Source organism: Colossoma macropomum, unplaced genomic scaffold (assembly GCF_904425465.1).
Source record: "Colossoma macropomum unplaced genomic scaffold, Colossoma_macropomum, whole genome shotgun sequence".
Lineage (NCBI taxonomy): Eukaryota > Metazoa > Chordata > Actinopteri > Characiformes > Serrasalmidae > Colossoma > Colossoma macropomum.
In genome coordinates this window covers 9,510,068-9,531,278 of record NW_023494803.1, presented here as the reverse complement: position 1 = coordinate 9,531,278, position 21,211 = coordinate 9,510,068, and the positions used below count along the sequence as shown (strand labels likewise).

Below are 21,211 nucleotides of genomic sequence, written 5' to 3'. Positions count from 1 at the left end.
AAATGAAAGGACACGCTGATTTTCACTGCTCAAACTTAGGTGACTCCAGCTTCTTAGACATTTGATGTGACTTTCTCTTTCAGTCATTTGTTGTTGTGCATCTGTACCTGACTTACGGCATCCAATTTTTCAGTTTCCTCTGCTGAGGTTTCTTCATGGTGTGTTATTGGGTTTAGTTTCGTTTCATTCAATTTTTCTCTCTGTTCAAACAGTGTTACTGTTTTTGTATTCAGGGGTCTAATGGGTCTCAAGGGTCTCTCTCTCTCTCTGCTCAGTTGCCAATAAAGGTTGACTGAAATTTCTCTTGCAGCCCTGGTTGTGATGTCAGTTTTTTTTTCCTTTTTTTTGTTGAGATTAAGGAGTAGTTTTAAATTTAAGGTGGGTTTAGGCTGAGCTATTTCAAGATCAGCCAACTTTTTTCAACTTTTTTGTCATTTATTTTCTTCTTCCTTGGCCTTCATTTGTTCCTTCCTTGGCATTCTTGTTCTATAATTTAGAATAAAAAAAGGAATTAAGGATTATTTGCTAATATTCAGTCTATTTCACTCATTACTCATATTTCAAAAACTGACATAGGTTCCCCAGAGGTCAGAAAAAGTCAGAAACCAAACCAAAATTGACAAGAAAAATAAATCTTGAAATGACTGAGATTATTTATTTATTTATTGATCATTTATTCTTGACTAGAAACAGAAGCCGGCAAAACTGTGTCATCAGGAGGTTCATTAGTGGATGTTCTGAAGCTTTCAGTCGCATCACATGAGCTTCTTCAGAAAATGACATTAGGCCCCAGTTCGTAGATATGAAATTTTTTCAAGTATTTGGGTCATTCTGTACCAACTCATCTAGCCCTCCCAGTTCATGTTGTGGACTTCTTTAAACAATCATATGAAAACTTCTATTAAATTCATGGGGCCTTACAAAATCCTATCACTCTACTCCAAGTACTTTTTTAGTTATGAATTTTTGAAGTTTGGACCTTGTCATCATTTTTGCGATTCTTTTTATGTGCACCACCTCACCAATTACTTATTTTTCACTTTACTGGGTTGAAAATTCTCGTGAACATCCATAACTTGCTAAAGGTCTTCATGTAAATAGTTGTTGCTGAATGTTTCACAGTTATCAAATTATAAACAAATTATTTAAAAATTGCTATTTCTATTAGTTTTCACTTTCTGGCAAGCATAATTTGATTCTGTGTAGTATTAATATAGTTCGACCGCTTCTACTCTAGAAGTCATTTGGTCCTGCATAAAAATGTGAGTGCCACAGATTCTCTAAGTATAGCTTCAGAGCTGAAAACCCACTTTTTAAGATATTTTGACTGTATATTTTCCCAAGAAGGATTATTAAAATTTGCTTGAAACTTTAAGATGTTATATTATTCCTTCATCAGTTAATAATGTATTGAAAATAACTCAATTTTACTAAATTTCTCACAGGCAGTAATACCACACCGAGTGGTTGAATTTCATAGGTAGGTATTTGTACTATGTTGACTTCAAGGTCTTCTATCTCTGTGTGATATCTATTGAACCAGTGTTTCATTGGGTTCAGGACATACAGCTGGTAATGGCTTGATTTGTTGCATACTCGATGACGTCATCTTGCTGTGTGTGGGTGGACGATTTTAGTTATACACAGGAAAAGATTCATTCATTCAAAGCATTTCACAGGGGTTGTCAGTTGGGCACCTTCCTCCAGTATCTCTTGGAATTAAGCCCACAACGTCTCCTGAAGGGTCAATTGTTGTCTCTGGCATCCCAGATCCATCCTCCCCCTCCATACTTATGATAGGTTAGAACACATAATATCAAAGACAACAACAGGTACACCTCAAGATATGCCGAACTGAGAGACTTCGAACTGTACGTGCCCCTTTCTTTTGATGTGTTCAATAAAGAGAACTTCTTGCAGCAGAATCATGGCCACCTCTGTGTTTGTTTTTCGGCCGATGCCACAATATTATATCTGATTGTAATAGTAACATTACAGTAAACAAGCTAACGCCATTGTCCAGTGAACCATCCAAAATTCGTGTGCCGACAACAGTATATTTTCATATTTCTGTTCATTCAATAATGTTAGTGTTGTAATCATTTTACCCTCCACTGAATGTTATGAACATTGATTTAGTTAGCTGTCATTACATTACTACATGCAAAATGCCATTACTGGCCCATTTCATAAACAGTCGAATAACAACATTCTGTAAAACTTCTGTTAAAAGCCTAGTACATTTTTTCCCATCTTTGCTGAGCAAGAATTTTGTGTAAACAAAAGCACGTGCTATTAATTCAAGCTTCATGGCCCTTTAATTTCCAGACCTGCATTTTCACACTAAAGCCCACTTCAGGGAATTCTGGAGAGGAAAAGTTCTCCACCTCGAAAGAGCCCTCTGTGGCACGAGTGCCTTGCGTGTGCAGAATTTCTGAACCATCCACAGAGTGACCGTATGGTGGCCTACATTCAAGTAGATTATATGCCAATACAAACTAGATAGCCTGCTAGTATGTTTCAAGTCCCGTAACCCCACCCTGCTTTTAACCCCTGGGTTACCTCGTGCCTCGTGCCCGAGTTTTACACAGCAGTATTCTCTAAAACTAGGCAAGCAAGTGAAGTGGTTGGTAAATAATTGCACCCGAGCCCTCTGTTGGGCAAAACAAGCAAAAGACAAAACATCTGCCCTGCTGCCAGGTCTTTCTCAGGCCTTTCTAGTGTGTTTTTAATGCATCTAAATACCAGGATTGCAACTGGAAAATGGGGACGTCTGGTTACGTTAACGTTCACAAAATAACACATGTTGTGAGAAGGTGAACTCCATTTGGCTACTGATTTTCTATCACATCAACAAGAGTTATGTAATATTAGGCTGTGTCCCCCTAGTTAACATATCAGTTGGCCCACAGCTATCTGTTTCAGCCTAAAAGGCTAACGCTAGATGTAGTAAACAGGTTTACAACACACAGTTATTGCTGTGAGTCCACGTTCATGTTGAGTCTTGACCATTCGGAATCACTATCAATCAAATGGTGGTATCGGTGAATCATTACACCCCTAGTTTCGTTGTATCGAATTGCATTATTTGCTGAGATATTATTATGTGTTTCTGATAAAGCTGCCCTGACAACTTCAAGTTTTGAACCTATAAGCCGTTTACAACTCCTCCCTTGATTAGGAAGGTGCCCATTTTAATTCGCATAACACAGAGGATGGAAATGTCCAGACTCAGGTTTCTTTTAGCTTATGTTTCATTACTCCACTTAAAATATGTGAATAAGCTGAATGGAAAGTCCCTTTACTACTCTCTTTTGCTCTAGATGACATCACAGCACACCTGACACAGGCACGACATAGGCAGTTTTAGACAGCGTAACCCAGTCAGGGTGCAGGCCGCAGAACTCATAAATAAACACTTTGCAAGGTGTTGCAAAACCATGGACTGCCGTCATCATTACCACTACCTCTTGTCTTGCAGCCGCAACAGCATGGTGAGCCAGAAGCGGTGCCAAAGGGTCAGAGTAAAGCAGCCCAGGTAAAGCAGCCTTGCTGCGTAGAGGGAAGGAATACAAATACATCATTATCTCAGTGTTCAGATGTGTAAATGTGACTAGAATTTAATATGAGTACAACATAGTTAACATCGTTTTACCACCTTCATCTTTCTACAACCAGTGGTGTCCAGACAGTTTTTGGAAATAAACGGCAACTTCAGTCGGCCTACCTAGCAATCGCTATGCTAACTTGTCTGTTTTAGGAAGCTGATGTTTTCCCCCGAGATGTTGCGCATGTTGGCTGTTGGAAATCCACTGCATGTTGATATCAAGCCTTGTGTAAGTTATAAATGGGATATTGTACTGGTGTCTAACAAGTCAGCTAGCTCTGTCCACATGCCTGGTGTTTTTTCAGTGCCACCTGAGCAGATTCATTCCAGGTTGGTGTCTCTCTTATATAGGATGCTTAGCTTAATGTGTATACTTTTTAAATGAAAATATTAATTAGACTGGAAAGCAACACCTTTTTCATTGACATAGATATTTTGTTGTCAGGAACTGGTGCAAACGCACTGAATGTTCAGTTGTACCTGCTGGAAGTCCTGAACAGGTGCAACCTGGATCAGGGGACTGCAGTGGTGACCGGCAAGCTGTCATATCTCCTCACCTACTCCGGGATGTGGGCCACTGTGTCAATGCCGACAGCCTGAAGGCGTTTGGCTGGGCATATATGCCAACCATTTAGGCCAGCTGCCTAAATACACTAGTATGTCTATTTGATATCTGGATGCACAATACTTTTGGCTTGGGGGTGTTCAATATTCTAACTTGTGTTCAAGGAGGCTTTATTTGCATCCTTACCATTGACAAAGCAAACCACACACTCATGATACAGATACTACTCTGATATTAAATTAGAGCAGTTTCCATATAGAATGCTTTGAATAAAACTAGTAATGTGTGTATGTGTGTATGTGTGCATGTATGTGTGTATGTCTGTCTGTTCTTTTTCCATAGGAGAGCTGCTTGGTGTTGACTACCTGCTGAGTCAGACTGGACAGCCCCCAAAGGTGAAACCCCAACTCAGAGGAGACAGAGGCTGTGCTAAACGATGTGAATGAGAGCGAGAAAAGAGAAGATGAGGGCTTTGAGTAAGATCAGACACCTGATCTTACCCCATCGAGTCTTCTCTATGACCTGACCTTCTCTCCCCCCGACCTTGTCCATCCTCTGAACCTGAACCACGATTTAAAGTTGTCCCCCATCCCATGAAAAGATGAGATGCTTTTATAAATATATTTTATATTTATTTAAACACCGCTGCAATGCACTGTACTGCAATATTTTACTTTCTTGGCCATAACTCTGGAATGCAAGCATCTAGACATTTGAAACTTTCAGGAAGTGTGAAGGAGCCCCTGACACGCCCCACACCACATTACAGGCCTCTTTGAATCTGAACTAATTGCCAGAATTTCTATAAATTTTAGAAGTCATAAAAATGCTAATATCTTCAGAAACACAGACAGTATTTGGAAAATTCTATGTTTAATTCACTGTTTCTACGTAAAAGGGAAATTTATCTATGTTTCTTGTTTTGAAATGGTATAATTTATAATAAAATGGGTGAAACTAAAATGCTCAAACTGCAATACTTTTATTTACCACTAGATGGAAGCAGCACTTCATCTAAGGACAAACACAGCCAAGACAATGTCTACTCAGAATTTAAAGATGTTTCCCTATACAGACAGGCTACCAAACCACCTAGAGCTTTGAAATGTGATATCTCAACACTGTGGTGTATGTTGATGACATGATCTAAAACATACGCATGCGACTATAACCCTTTAATTTTATATATTAAATCTTTAAGTTCACTAATATACTTTTACAATATTCCTCTACCTACACTGGCAACCGAAGCACCTAGAGCTCTGAAATTCTGCTTGCCAAAACTATGGAACATGCACACAACATGACCCAAAACACATGTACGTAGCTACAGATGCTTTATTCAATTCAACAGTGAAGACAAGTAGTCCTACTGAAAAAAGTTAAAAGCTAGATGCTCAGTTTCAGTATAAAATTCACAAACAAGTTTGACATCTGCCCACCCCCACCACACACACACACACACGTTATATCCAAGTGTATAAAAGTAGTTGATAAGATTGCCCAAGTGTAGAGAAAGTTGGTTATCCGAAGCTAAACTATGTAGTGAGCTACTAGCAGCAGCAACCACAGAAAACTCAGGCAAACAGGAAATATGCTTATGCTTACTGTCAGTGATTCAAGCAATCAGTAGATCAGACTGATCTGATTCACCACTGACTTCTGACAGAGGGGTGGCAGGGTGCGGCTCTGTTGCCAAAACCACTATGGAGGACCTGTTATCAATTCCTTAGGGGAATCCCCAGTAAGCCGTACCCACTTCTCTGATCCACAGGAGTAAGGTTGAAGGTGGAGGAGCCCATAACAGCCTTTCCAAACTGGAGGGCTCCGCAGGTACTGTAGTAATGCTTAACAAATGGCGGACCATGCACTGGCTCACTCCCTCTACACCAGCGTTTATCAGGCCTGGTCCTGGAGGCCCACTGCTCTTCTCTTCACAAGCGCTTTCGCTACTCCCAACATACCTGATCCGACTAATCAGCTTGTAAACAGCCCATTATGGACGAAAACAGGACCAGGCTTGAGAAACACTTTCTACATCAAACCACGGTCATGTGAAGGGGAGGGCTGTTGTACCTTGCAAAAACCGAACCATGACGTTAACTTTAACAGAAAGCAGTAGCAAATGTAACTGCATATATAGTTTGGAGCAGCAACTGTAGTTGTACGCAGACATTGTGATATATACTTTAATGGTTAGTTAACCACAATGCTAACACTGTACCGTTGTTTTATAGCAACTGCAAATGTAGCTGCCACTTTAATTTATCAAAGGATCTCAAACTACATAATGAAAGTTTAATAGCACGGTAAATAGAATGGCTAACATGCTAACTTTAAGGCTAATCTGCCAGTTCTCTACCTAAAGTGATAATCTTGTGATTTAATGTTAACAAGCACAGCTAACTCTAAGGCTAATCGACCAAGTCTACAGTTAAAGCAATAATTTTAGGATTTAATGTTGATAGCATAGCAAATGGAATGGCCAACATGCTGAAATCAAAGACTTTTGTGTAATCCTATGGCTAACTTGCTGATCATTTGGCTAAAATGTTAATATTATAAGGACATGACTGAGCAGAATATTTCTCAAAGGTGAATTTACACAACTGGAATCAGGACACCTGGTGAGGATTGATGAATTTATAGTGGGTCTGAGTCAGAAGAGAGTGTGTAGTGGCCTGAAAAAAGGCCTGAAACATTGAATGATCCTGAGGTACACTACTAATAATGTGTCCCAACTTTTCGACAGACTAAACACAACGCTAGCTAGGACCTCCTTAGACTTATCCTCAACCCTTTACATAACTTGGGCCTTAAGCCATAGTCTAACCCTATCTTGAGTAGTCAGGAGCAGAAAAGGATAATCTAGTACATTTCAGTTAGTATTACACCAATTGTGGAATTTGATAAGCCATTAAGCCCATAACAGTCCCCTCCAAACTGGTGGTGCTGCTGGACCAGTATGCACTATCCCTTGCTGCCAAAGGCGTAGGCTGTCAAGGACCTCATGTGTCATACTGTACAACTTCTACTTCCTCTGCCATATCTCTATTGTCTGTTGTTGTTTTTAAACTGTGTACTTGTCTCTTGTCTCTCCTCTCTCTCCCCATAGACGAACCATCTAATGCACTGAATTCTTTCATCGGACACTCTGAATTCAGTTCTTGAAGGCCTTGCTAATTAGCTGATGAGCTGAATCCCCATAAGGACTGGAGCTTGATATGTGTGCTTTAGACTCTCCACTGCAAGGTGTTGCTGTTCCCTGCTTCCTGCTGCCTGTTTCCTCCAGGTGCTCGCATCTCGAGTTCTGCTGTGCATTGCCTGTGGTGCATTGTGCACACATTCAGATTCCTAGCCTAGCTACCCATTTCTCTGCTAATATGTTAAATCATCCACTCATTCGTTTAATAGGAACCCTATTAGTACACCATGACCATCAATATGTTATATGACCATTATATTTGTATTCTGGCACCATTACCACGCCATATACCTACTAAGGTGTTTTATAACCACTACTTTGAATACTGGCTTCCTCCTTTTTTCTCATTATCAATCTTGTCTGTATCATTATATAACCTCAGTGTGGTTAATGATTCTCCCAATTCTCAGATTTACCCTGATCTTCACAATTTTACCAGCCCTAATACTAACTTTAACCTTGTTTTTGAGATTTCAGCAGGGAGGGGCTCTGGCAGGAGTGGTTTAGATTGGGAAAATGGGGATTTTCGAGAGCCTGCATCTGAGGGTGGAAGAGAGCCTGATTCTACCATTTGTGGCAATAAAATGGTTCTGCTTTACAGAAAAGCATGAGAACATTTTCAAGCGACTTTCTGGTCTTCCATTTTTATCTTTTTTTAAAATTGATTATCAATAGCCACACAGGCCTGCAGGGCCTTTAACTATTCATATGTTACAGACTGCATTCAATGTGAAAAGGTATACATTGCTGATACTAAAATAAAATGAAAAGATCACTGTAAACAGCATTTGTATCATGTTAAGAAAAGCACACTTAATTTTATAGCCATTCTATCGAATCTCGGGACCACATTGCAAGAATATCAGGGTTACAGTCGGACCCTAGTTGGTCCAAGCGACAACGACTACATTTCGAGAAAAGGTGGATTACCATATCGGGAATCACCATATCAGCTGGTCTAAATGAAAAACTAAACTGCAAGAACGTTGCATGTATTGGCTTCTGAGTTGTTGAGGCCTCATGTATTCCCTGCTAAGATGGTAGACAAGAGGCCATAGAGTACGAGGTAGGTTTAAGAGAGTGTACTACTGGGCTGTTTATTCAAATTACCCCTACAGAAAAACTATTTCTATACCCTAATTAAGCTCTTCTCTTTGTACATGTTTTCCTTTATGAGCCTCTGAACCTAGAACAAATAGATTGGAAGGGGTCAAATGTTACCAACAGAATGAGCCAAAGGACCAGTATTCAGTGCTTCACTGAAACATTTTTACTTTGGGGGCTATTCTGATTGTCCTGCCAATGAGGATGTAATGAACAGTCAAGTTGTTGTTCAAAGAGCTGATGGTGTGACTTCACAAGCTGAGGTGTCCCAAATTTTACCAGTGTGTGAAAAGGACTCCAGTGTAAGGTTGCACATGTCAGTTGGGTTGCTGAATGTTGCCTAGGAAAAACATAGTCAGCAAGATAGAAGATCTCAGGATAATGCGTGAAGCTACTGTGGTAAAATGGAAAAATGGGTTCTTGGGAGCGTAAACGTAAAGAAAAGTGAGTTTAGTAAAAAGGCAGTCCAGTTCAGTGGGTGGGGCTTACCCAAGGTGGCAGGTCAGCTGTCAAAGCCATATCCAGAAAGTAACTCAGTTTACTACTCCCACAGAGGTGGATCGATTAGACTAGTGATAGCTACTGTGAGAGCATATTTATAGCCAATTACACACGAGCAAGATTAAAGGTTCAATAATAATAATAGATAATCAGTTTTTTATACACCTATACAAGAAAACAAAACAAAACCAAAACATCCTGTTTAAAACAGGATGCACATAAATAGCTTCAGCTCATTTGTCAGACCACAAATCCTTAATTATGATTGCAGAGAATGCCATCATACCTAAGTTGATGGTTTTGTAAAGTAATATACCACATTGCTTTGGGAATTTACAAAATTTAGTTTCACACTGTTCAAACCTCTTTTAATCGTCCTAATAGTACTGACGTCTGTTTTCAGGCCCAAGGCGCAAGCGTACACATGCTGTTGTGCTGGAATACTATACAACAATGATTAAAAACAACATAGCTGCTCCATTGGAGGTTAAGTTCTCTTAGCAGTTCACACAGAAGAAAACGTGGACACAAGCTTCACACTGTAAAATAGTGCTATGACAAAAAGGGTAAAAATGTGGGTGACTCTGAAAGGAGAGCTTTGAGTAGAACTGTTGATGATTAGGTCACAGAGGTCAAACTCAAAGAGAAGATTCCCTCCCATGTACCGATTAGTGTTCCTCACTCCTTTTAGTGTTCCAGGACCCATGAGTTAGGTAGGGAGAGAATGTAGCCCTGTGCAGTCCAGAAGTAGTATTTAAATAATCTATGTGATGAATATAAGATACTGCTGCTGTTGTGTGTTTCTGTGCTTTTAGGAAACGTCAAGAGCAGTGTGTGTGTGTGTGTGTGTGTGTGAACTCTGAGGTGCTAAGGAGGATGTTGATAAGGTGACACAAGTGCTGCTGATTTCTTCGGAGCCCATTCAATCCGATCTGACCTGATCTCAAGATGCTGCTGGACTGACTAACACTGGGTCGTTCCATGTTGAAACCTCCACTATTGCCATTGTGAAATTGCACAAAATTAAACGATCGACTGTGTGCTGATTGCAGCATCAGCAGTCAAGGATGGGGGAGTTTGGAGTGCCTTTCAGGCCACTCGTTCTACTAACCATGTTAGAATGTTTAAGTAATCAAGTCTGAACTGAGGAAATACTTGTTCTTGGGTCAAAGTGTTTGCATTCCCCAATCAGCATAGCATAATGCAGGTACATGTATTTTGGATCTTGAAACCTATTCTTTGTCAGAATATGAAAATTGATAATTAGGTATTCTATTGATTACTGTTGAACCATGGTGAACACATTCTACCTGTGTTCAAGGTGGGAATTGTGGAATATTTTTATTCTTCTTTTTAAATTAATTTCTTTTTATTCTTAAGTTTTGAAGCTCACTCCTGACTGATGAGTGTCAATGCGTTTCTGTTCCTTTAATCTTAGTCCACCTGACTAATCATCAGTGCAAATGTTGACTGTGGTCTAGCTCTGTACTGAAATCAGTCATTGATAGGAGTTCTCACTTCTGTGTCTCCTAACTTACTACAACAAAGATTAATCATTAACAACTGCACTGTATAAAGCCTGCTGTCAGAATTGTCACAGTTAGGCAAGGCTGAGTCTTCAGTGAACAGAAAGAAAACCATCTTCCAGTCTCTTGTGCCCTTCTGACTCTTTCCTTTTGGCAAGACAAAGATTTCCAACAGTTTTGGGCGTAGTCGGCAGGATGGTGGATCTCCCTGTGCGACTGCAATGAACAGTGAGTGAGACTTAAGAACTTAACTGCCAAATGGGAAGAGAGTCAATTTGTGTTTTGGCCCATGACTGTAGTCACACAAGTCATAGGAAAAGTCCTGTGCAGTCAATTATTGACTGTATAAGTTGCAGTAAATCCTAGACACTGAATGTGTGTTGGCAAGAAGGTGTTCTTGAGTCTGACAATATAGAGAGCATATCACAGTTAAATTCTGTGGGCCAGTGTTGTGACGTTACATGTGCAGGATTTTTTCCTGTTTCCCCAAACATGTTGGTTTTCTCCAGTCCAATTTAACATCTACAATCAAGTCTCTGCCCTCCATATATGCTGACAGAGATATATTTGAGGGAGACTTATGGCAGATGTTAGATAGAAATGTTAGATGAGCCTCTTTTAGTCCACATGACTTCTTCAGTGCTCAGTGCTCTGATTCTGTTCTGGGTCAGTACACATGACTAATCATCGGTGCAAATGTTGACCGTGGGCTACTGAAATCAGTCCTAACTTACTACAACAGAGATTAATCATTAACAACTGCACTGTACAAAGCCTGCTGCCAGAATTGTCACATTTAGTGCCCTATAATAAAAATATCTTCCAGTCTTTGTGGCCTCCTGACTGTGGCAAGACAAAGATTTCATTTTCTTGGCATGTAATTACTCAACATCTAGTGGGATGCTGAAAGCTGATCTTATTAATAAATGTGATCTGGAAAGAGGTAAAATTAATAAATTCTTGGAGCTGTATTGTTCTAAAACCCAAGTAATATTGTGGATCCACTGTGTGTAACAAAAATATGAAGAACACATGAAGGTTAATGAGTTCAGGTTTGGAACCTGCAGGTTTTATGGTACGAGACAAAGCATGTTTGGAAAGAACTCTGAGGACCTAGCATTACTAGGGCTTTGGGCTTTGCAGACAAGGATCACAAGAGCAAGTTGTGCAAACTGTTCCATGTATTCCTTACTGAGATGACAGACAAGAGTCCATAGAGGAAGACGTGGCGTAAGGTAGTGTGGTGTGGTACTTGGTCTTTTACTCAAATTAAATGCAAATGAATAACTGAACAGCAAGTCAGTTGTAAAAAGGGTCTTGCTATCGAACTCATACCAGCAATATCTTTTGCTGCAATATTAAAATTTTGGTCCAAGAGGTAAGATGATTAAGTTTGGAATTTGAGTTTTATGGTACAAAACAAAGCATGTTTGGCCGATATTCAGGTCACAGACTTCTAATGCTTTGTGTTTCATTTCGTTTGAAACCATGTAAGTTTCAGATGTCATGCACTTCCCTGGCTTACGTCTTACCTCTGTGAACATCATCAGTTTGTGCATGTCCATATTGAACCACCGAGTCATACAAAGGTAAACTTTGGAGTCCTGTAGTATGGCAGGGCAATAGTGCATATGGTATGGACAACTTGCACAACTGTAGAGGCATCATTAATGCTGAATGATATATACAGGTTTTGGCAACATATGTTGTCGCCCACTGCACACACTTCTTCTTGTGTTTTACAGCTCAGTATATACTCCCCCCTCCCATGGCAGTTGCTGAGGTGCCCTGCATTCCCCCTTCACAGAAACTCTACACATGTTCTACAGCCCCATGTAAACCATTCTCCCTGGCAGTACCGTACTGGTTCTCTGTTGGTTCCTTAAGGCAAGTACAATTCAGCCTTAGGTCTAGATTTGAAACTGTCTATAGTTGGAGCACCTTTGATGTCATCTGGAAGTTGCTTCCAGAGCTGAGCAGCACATAAGCTAAGAGCTGCTTTACCAGGTTTAATTCTGACAGTTGGTTCCACCAACAGATTCTTCTCCAGTGACCTGGGAGGTCTAGCAGGTGTGTACTGCTGAAACATATCCGGGAGGTAATTTGGTTCTGTCCCATTTAGTGATTTATAAACAAGCAGAGTTGCTTTAAAGTCAATTCTTGCTGAAAGAAGGACCTAAGCTTTGGAGTACTATGGTCAGTTCTTTTTGTTTTCATAAGAACTCAGGCAGCTCCATTGTGTACAACCTGAAGCTATTTGATGGTCTTTTTATGAAGGCCTGTGAAAAGACCATTGCAGTACTTGACCCTGCTGGAGATGCAGGCATGAATGAGTTTTCTAAATCATGTTTTGGCATAAGGCCTTCTATATTTATACAGTATATGTAGTTTATATTTCTACTGATGATCTTGCAGAAGAAAGACTATTTTGATTAGCATATTTCAGCATTATATGAGTGGTGCATGTCTATGGATTTGATAGTGGATCCGAAGTTTTTTGCTTTCAGTCTTTCTGCGCTCTCTTTTTATGAGTTTAACAGTTGGATCTTATTTCCATGGTGCTCTTTGTTTGTCAGTGACTGTCTTAATTTTTACTGGAGCAATTACAGACTCAAGGCTCTGAAAGTGCCTATGACTCCCTATTGTACAGTTATAGATCTGTTTTGAATGTGTGAGGACGTGGGCACATCAAAGAACAAACAAAAATGATCAGATAAGGCCAATTTGATGACTGTAGAGACAGTGAGGCCCTTTGTGATGACAAGGTCTAGGGTATGACCAAGAGAGCGAGTTGACCGTGGTATGTGGCACGTTTTCTAGATTATCTAAATGCAAATTGAGTTCTTCTGATAAAATACCACAGTCAATTTCATTTAAACCAATCCACAGAGTCCACAGCTCTGCCCTTTTATCATTTCTCCATACAAGGCAAACTTTCTTTCCAGCCCCACCTGCCCTAAAGTGGAGGAAACTCATTTAGCCGAACGGCAGGTGTGACCAATCAGTTTCCTATAAAAATGACTGGCTCTGTCCTGTCAAGCTCAGAGATCGGAGGCTTCCTCTGAGATTTCAACAACCTCCAGATTCAGCCTACCTGCTGACCAAACAACACCAGCAACACCTCTCTGGACCACGACTCCAGCTCTCCAAGCCTCTTTCCAGGTCTGCAGTATTTCCTTGCTTCTTTATCTAACATTCATTTATTTAACAGGAACTGCTTAGATAAGCATTGTTACATACAGATATGTGTTCATGGCAACATTTGGGGGTGGGGGTGGGGCGTTCGTCCCCCTAAAATGTTCGACAACTCACTTTAATTTTGGAATGACGTTTATTAAAGCTATGTACTGTATTACTATACTGATCTCCATCAACACTAGGTAGGCAGGCCACGACAGTGAAACCTATCATTGGCAGCCATATTAGATGGATCTGTGTTTTGCGCTAACAGTTTGTATTTCTCCCAGTGCACATTTTTAATGTGGAACTGGCATCAATGTTTTGGGCTGTATTGGTAGTTGGATGTTAAGTCCACAGCCTCATCTTGGAATTATTTGTAGGCCTATCACCTTGTTTTCAAGTTGGAAATGGAGAACTTCAGAAGTTTAGAAACGCTCACACAAAAACTTCTGGAAATACCTGAAGGTAATTTATAAGCAAAGTTATAAGGCACAAGTTTTCTGGTGACAGTTCACAAGCTAGCAAGATTTTTATCAGTGCTTACTGTAGACTAGGCTAACTGTATAGTTAGTATAGTATATAGTATAGTATCACCCAAGTTAGTCAGCTCACCACTTTTAGACAAACTGTGAGGTTAAACAAGAGTAAAGAAAATGTTTTCTTCATTAAATAAAGTTCTTTAAAGTATCTGGTGTTTGCCATTAATGTGTGGTGAACAGCCCACTGCCAAGGCTCATATCAATAGCTCAGTTTCCATCCAACTCATTTCCCTGACATATGTCTGAAATGTCACCTATGGTGTTGTTGCCAATGTCAGATTCTTTTCTTTAAAGCTATGTTCAGCCAACTTGTAACTTGGTGGTGTTACGTAGGCTGTATTTTCTTGCCACAGCAAACTCATTAAGCTAATAGGCTAGCATATTTTGTGAAGGAGCTGAAATTGAGCAGCAAAGGTAACATAGAACTGAGTACAGACATAACATAGAAGGTAATATAGAACAGAGTATAGACATAGATGGGCTAGCATGTCTTAATAATGCTAATGTTATATATGTTTTTCTACTGAGAAAAGGCTTAGCCAGCTTAGCTAACCTTTTGCTTAAAGCCAGGTTATGCAGACCATTTTTAGTGTATTGTAGTCAAGGCTTTTCTTTGGCGCTCGTGCCATTTATTCATACGTAGGACAAGTAACACAGAGCAAAGGAAAGCTCAGGGATCTATACGCAGATACAGGTTACATGGTAAGGGTAGACGTAGACGCTAGTAAAGGGGGAAACTACAAAGGACATTTACATGGTACACACTGATTTCTAATCATTAACAGAGGATCTATGTTGTACATTAACTAAAGCAGGGGAGAAAGAGTACATGGTACGGTTGAACATTTAACACAAATTCTATCTTACTCATTTCTAACAATATTCGCATGGGATTATGGGTCAAAACAGGGAGCTCATTCACACAACCAAAGAGGTGAGTGCCTCTGACACTACAGCATGTTTTTGTAGGTAGATAGTTTGTGTATCATTCTCAAAGCTTTAAAAACAGTTTTTGTAGTATGTAGTCTGCAAATGTATCATCAAAATACATCACTTAACAAGCTAGCTAACTTTTATCAGTGCTAACAGTGCAGTTGGTGTTTGCAAAGGCAAGAAGCTTTAGCTACATTGGAAGTTTATTTAAAGCAGCAGTGGCTAAAAAATGGCGTTTTCCTTGACTAAAACTAGAATAAAATACAGTCTTCTTTGATTAGGACAAGACTAAACTGCCCAGACTTTTAATCAACCAAACTTTGACTTAAAAACAAACAAGAGGATGAGGAGAGCAAGAGAGAAACATCACTCTCATCTCGTGACCCATGAAAAAACAAATCAGAAGAAAAGAAGAGAGATGAGAACACAGAACACAGATCAAAGAACACAGACGTGCGTGACTCAATGAAGAAAGACATCACCATAAAGGAAACGAAGAAAGCCGTCAAACAGCTGAAGACGAAAAAGTCTCCTCGCCTAGACAACATCACAAATAAGATGCTACAGCACCTAGGCAACACCACCCTCAACAAGCTGCTGGACACCTTCAACCAGAGCTGTAGACAAGGTCAAGTACACCAGTGCTGGAAGCTTGGACGATCCCCGTTCTGAAGAAAGGGATGAATAAGACAAAGACTTCATCAGCCTGGCAAGATGTGTATATAAGACAATGGAGTGCATCATTAACCAAGACATACAGGGGTACCTGGAAACAGAGCAGGATTTGATAACCATCAATTTTAATTATAAAACATCAGGACAGATAAACCCAACTGTGAGAATGTGTATATGCATGTGTCTGTGTGTATATAATATATGACTGTGTATGCACTGATAGTGTGTATATGAACGATGTATAGAAGTATGGTGCTACTTTATTTGTGTAGTAACACTAAGTTGTGATTGTGTTTTTAATGTTGTTCCATGACTCTGAGCCTTTTACTGAAAAACATGACAGACCAAAGGTTGTCAGTTGTTGTCCTTTGAAACTCTGCTGTTCACACCTTTTGCTCCTCTGGTCATCACTACTTTGGTATTATATCTGAAAAAAAGACAGTTCATTATTATTGTGATAAAGTGCTTCTCAATCAACAGGAAAAAAGATCTTAGTTGACCACTTCACTGGTCTCAAAATCATAGCATGTATCTATATTTGAGCTGCACTGATTTTCTATACATGTTCTTATAAAAAAAAAAAAATATTTTGATAGTATTGGACAGTTTTCTAATTTGGGCACCTACAAACTTTAAGTGTGGCTGGATGACCAGATCCATATTTGTTGCTGTGTAGCCACAAACAGACACACAGCAATTCTTTGTTTCACACTTACAGTTTGAAAAAGCTCTATAAAGTCTAGCTTAATATCTGGTGTGTGATTAGCCCACAGGATAGATGGGAGAGCAGCATTAGACTTTAGCTTAGCTCAGTTCTTCCCTCTCCATATCTGTGCTGTAGGCTGAGCTGCAGCATCAAAAAGCTTATCAGGCCTAGACTACACAACATCAGTTTGGTAGTTTGTACTCCACAAGATCGTGACAGCTGTAGCTGAGCTTCAGTACATAGAGTCCTTCTTTTTTACACTAAAACGCATGTAAGACAACACAGGCACTGAAATATCTGGTCTACAAGAAGCAACTGTGCCAGCATAACTGCTTTTTCATAGGATGCTGGTTTGTTTTTATGGTCTAAATTCACAAATGTGCCCCATGTGGATTTACAACATGTACACTATAAAAACTGTTAGTTAACAAATTTAAATAAGAAAAGATTCCACACATGAAGAGGCTGGGAAGGGAGACTGTTTTACTCTAGAATGGACAGTTAGAAAATAAATCCATGTTATGTGTGTTGCAGTCATGGCGTCCCCACAGTGGTCTGCCTCAACGCTGTTGGCTTTATTGATCCTTCTTTACTGGACGACGTCCTCCGCTTGGTCACATTCCTCCACCGACCGTTCAGCCCTCCACAGGATCGCGAGAGACCTGGATTTCGAGACCAGACAGAAAACAGAAAAAGTCCTAGAAACTGCAACAAACTCTCTGTCTCTACTTAATGATGTGATGGGAAAGATTGACACAAATAGCTTGAAAAGTATGATGAAGAACCTTGCCAACTTTGCCAGTTTGGCGCCTGGCGTCGGAGCTGTGATCTCCTCTGTCATCAACACGGTCTTGGTCTTCATCCCGCAAGAAGACCCAGTGCTGACCAAGCTTGATTTAGGGTTTGCTGAAGTGAACAGGAAGCTGGACTCTCTCTCCACCCAGATCTCTGACCTGGCAACGGACGTGGAATGGTTCAACTACATTAGTGTCTACTCTCAAGATGAACTCCGCATCCTCAACACCTGGAGGAAGTTTGAGGAGCTTTTTAAAAAGAAGAGGTCTAACGACTTTAACAGCTTGGCTGGGATCTTTACCAACTACTATGAATACACACAAACTGAGGCCAGTGTGGCCAACCTTTACCACTACCTGACGGTCAAGACCACATCTCTCAGTGGAAATCTCAACGACATGCTGAAGAGGAAGTTTAAATGTGACTTAAGTCAGATCTACAAGTATAATTTTCATTTCAGTGGTTTGCTGTGGAAGGGATTAGTACTTAAAGAGGGTTACCTGAAACTGATTGGTTTTGACACAGCAGGCCAAGAAGCTGAACATGCCCAGATGTTCAAGAACGTCCATGAAGTTCAGCGGGCAGTTGTGGAGCACTGCCTGGACAACAGTGAGAAGTATGCGAGGGATGACGTGGAGGAGATCGCCAAAAAGAACAGTCCTGAGAAAAAGGAAGAGATCGCTAAGAAGGTGAAAGATGCTCTGGACAAGAAGTACAACTGGTACAACTGGGTGGTGCTGGTGTATGACAAAAAGCAAGAAGATGATAAATATATATATGTATATGATATGACTAAGATCCCCATATCAGACAGTGTCATTGTGGCTGTCACCTACACCCTGAAAGCAGGTTCAAAAGAAGAGAAGGAAACTGAAGGATTAGTTACAAAACTGGTTGAAGAATGTTTTAATGAAAAGAACAAATGTCAGCTTGATTGCAGCTATTTTCCTTGGGGATTTGAGAATGGACTTACTGAAACAACATTTCTTAAAGATTTTGCCAAAGTAACAATCGCTACATATAATAAGGAATTTGTAGTGTTTCCCCTACCAGCGTATCGACGGAAATGTTTAATAAAAAGTGATAAATATGACATTTTTGTGCATAATTCCAAGAAGTTGCAAGTCTGCAAACATAACCCATGTCAGAACAATGGTCAGTGCAAGCAGCTGCTGAAATCCAATGAATGGCTGTGTGTTTGTCAAGACGGTTACTATGGAGACACATGTGACAAGAAAATGAACATAAAAATGCCCCTGAACATTATCACCACCATCACCACTACAAAAGCCAGACTGAAAAGCATTGAGTCCAAACTGGATCATATTATGAAGAGATGTTGGGGTTGATATCAGTTGATATAGAGTTCTTTACACAACCATCAGATGGCACCAAAGTAAAAAAGAAGTTTTACACATAGCACCTATTGTCTGCTGCTCACTAATGTCTGAATCATAAATGGAGTTATGGCAAAACTGAAGTTTGAGGAAAGACCATGCCTTAACTCCTCCTTCCCAATTCCAGCTTCCTATAGATACCAGTCCTTCACTCCTCCTACTCGTGACGAATTTTGCACCCCATCTCTTCCCCTTTTCTCCTCCACCTTGTCCACGCCTGCACTTAATCTTTAATATAGGGGGTCGGCCTTCTCGTGACCCACAGAAGCCATACTGAACTCCAGCCCAAAATTCCTCAGAGTTCTCCTCCTCTCATTATCTCACTTACCAAGGCGTGGTCTGCATTCGCAAACAGCTGTTAGAAGCTGATAATGTCGGATGCTCTGGTTTTTGCTTTTTCTGCTGTTCCAACATGGTAAAAAAAATGTACAGACATGTTGCACATCATATTGCAAATCATGACAGTTTTTACATTTTTCAAAACCATTTATTCAGCGGTCATAAATCTCTGAATCTATATTGGTGTTGGTATTTTTTTAATTAACAGATTAAAACAATAAAATGTTTTGCAAGTTTTAATGGAAAATCATTAAAGTTAACTTGGTTAAATAGGTTTCTGATAAATGTTTCAAGTAGATTATGTTAAAATGTTAAATTGGCTAAAAATCCCACGTAATTTCACAGTTATTAACATCAAGTGTCACCCAGATTGCACTGCAAACTGTTCTGTGCTTGCCTTTGATCTGGAAATATGATATTAATTATCTTGTTTTAAAGGGTTATTTACTAGTTTCAATCTTTGAATTCACATTATATTCTTAAATAAGTCTTTTTTACCTAAATTAGTCAGGAAATCTTATAATTGAATAATTGAATAATTTACTAATAAGATACTTTAGACTGAGTACCATTCGATACCATTCACAGATTCAGTGACACAAACTCAAGTTCGACTGCTTAAGATTCACATAAAAGACATATTAAAAAACACTTTTTTATTCAGTGCCAATGGCCCGACATGCTTCACCTACCAGGAAATGAAAGGACATGCTTATTTTCACTCGAACTTAGTGATTCCAGCTTCTCAGAAATGTAATGTCACTTTATCTTTTATTTCTTGTTGTTGTGCACCTGTGCCTGACTAGGCCAGCTAGGACATCCAGTTTTTCTTCAGTCTCCTCTGCTGAGGGCTCTTAATTTCCTGTTATCAGGTTTAGTCTCATTTCATTTCAAAATATTTTTCTCTCTGATGTTTAAACAGTGGAACCTCTTGTTCTTTAAAAGGTCAAATGTAACCTCTCTCTCTCTCTCTCTCTCTCTCTCTCTCTCACTATTCAGTTGTCAATAAATGTTGGTGGAAATTTCTCTTGCAGTCCTGGTTGTGATGTCAGTAAAATTAGTTTCCTGTTTTGCGATGTCAGCTCTGAGATTAAGGGCTAGTTTTAAATTAAGCACAGGTTTAGGAAGACCTGTTTCAAGATAAACAACTTGTTTCAAGTAACAGCATAATCACACTCCACTAGTATTCAGTCATTTCCTCTTAAATTAGTAATTGTTTTCTCCTTCTTCTGCCTTCATTCGTTCAATGTGATAAAATTTAGAATGCAAAAAATAATAAATAATTGTCTTATACCCCCTCTTTGAAGGCATATGATGCCCTAAATGTAACTAAAGCCCAACAGTGAGGTCGCTGAACTTTACCCTTCTCTGCTATCACTGAAGACGGGTCGGGTCGCCTACAGAGCAGCGCTAGTAGCTGTTAATGAAGTAATGGTTGTCCCATTTCGTAGGGCAAGATTTTAACCACTACCGCTTGTAACTCAGCTCAAAGGGATCAGGGTGACACTCGAAAACAAGGGGTAGGGGTAAAAAGAAGAAATGGGATTGGGCCATTATCTTGCTCTGTGTGGGTGGACAGTTTTAGTATACAAAGGAAAAGATGTTAAATTCCTTGTGCTACAGGGACAGGGGGCGGGACAGACCTCCCACAGCAGACAGACCTCTCACTGTCAGGTACTCATACCTAACAACCTAGCTGTAACAGTGGAGGCGAGGAGGCAGGATGCAAATGCGAGTTGCCTTTATTGAAATTAGAGTCCAGTTAGAGTAACAGAGGTTTGAAGAAATGACAAGTCCATGACAAAAACAAAACCAAACTACAAGATGAAAGAAAACAAGAGACAAGGCAACATCAACAAGTACATCCACAATGCAAGACAAAGACTGAACAAACACAGGGGTATAAATACACAGAGGGGAAATGAGAAACACCTGGGACTAATGAGGGGCGGAGCATAGGCAGGTGGAACAGATAACAAGGGGCAAGACCAGGGAGGAGATACAGAACAACAACAAAAGCACATGGTACAAGAAAACAAAAGGCACATGGATACCACAGAGGGGACGAAAGACACACTGAGAGGGACAAAGGGAGAATCCGTGACACTAGCCTAAGTATAGCACAACAGGGTGCACTAC

General features: G+C 39.9%; 1 protein-coding gene across 3 annotated transcripts; it reads left to right on the top strand.

The window, feature by feature from the left end:
- Nucleotides 1–10,597: 10,597 nt before the first annotated feature.
- On the top strand, nt 10,598–20,060 carry LOC118824005 (SE-cephalotoxin-like). Of its 3 annotated transcripts, none has more exons than XM_036593891.1 (2): nt 10,598–10,736; nt 17,076–20,060. In XM_036593891.1, the coding sequence occupies exons 1-2, from the start codon at nt 10,730–10,732 to the stop codon at nt 18,683–18,685; spliced, it is 1,617 nt and encodes a 538-aa protein (XP_036449784.1). In that variant the 5' UTR covers nt 10,598–10,729; the 3' UTR covers nt 18,686–20,060. The 3 variants fall into 3 exon arrangements, with proteins under 3 accessions (XP_036449784.1, XP_036449785.1, XP_036449786.1); XM_036593892.1 differs by lacking the exon at nt 10,598–10,736 and adding an exon at nt 13,475–13,670 and having other exon boundaries at nt 17,076–20,059; XM_036593893.1 differs by lacking the exon at nt 10,598–10,736 and adding an exon at nt 13,791–15,161.
- Nucleotides 20,061–21,211: the final 1,151 nt, after the last annotated feature.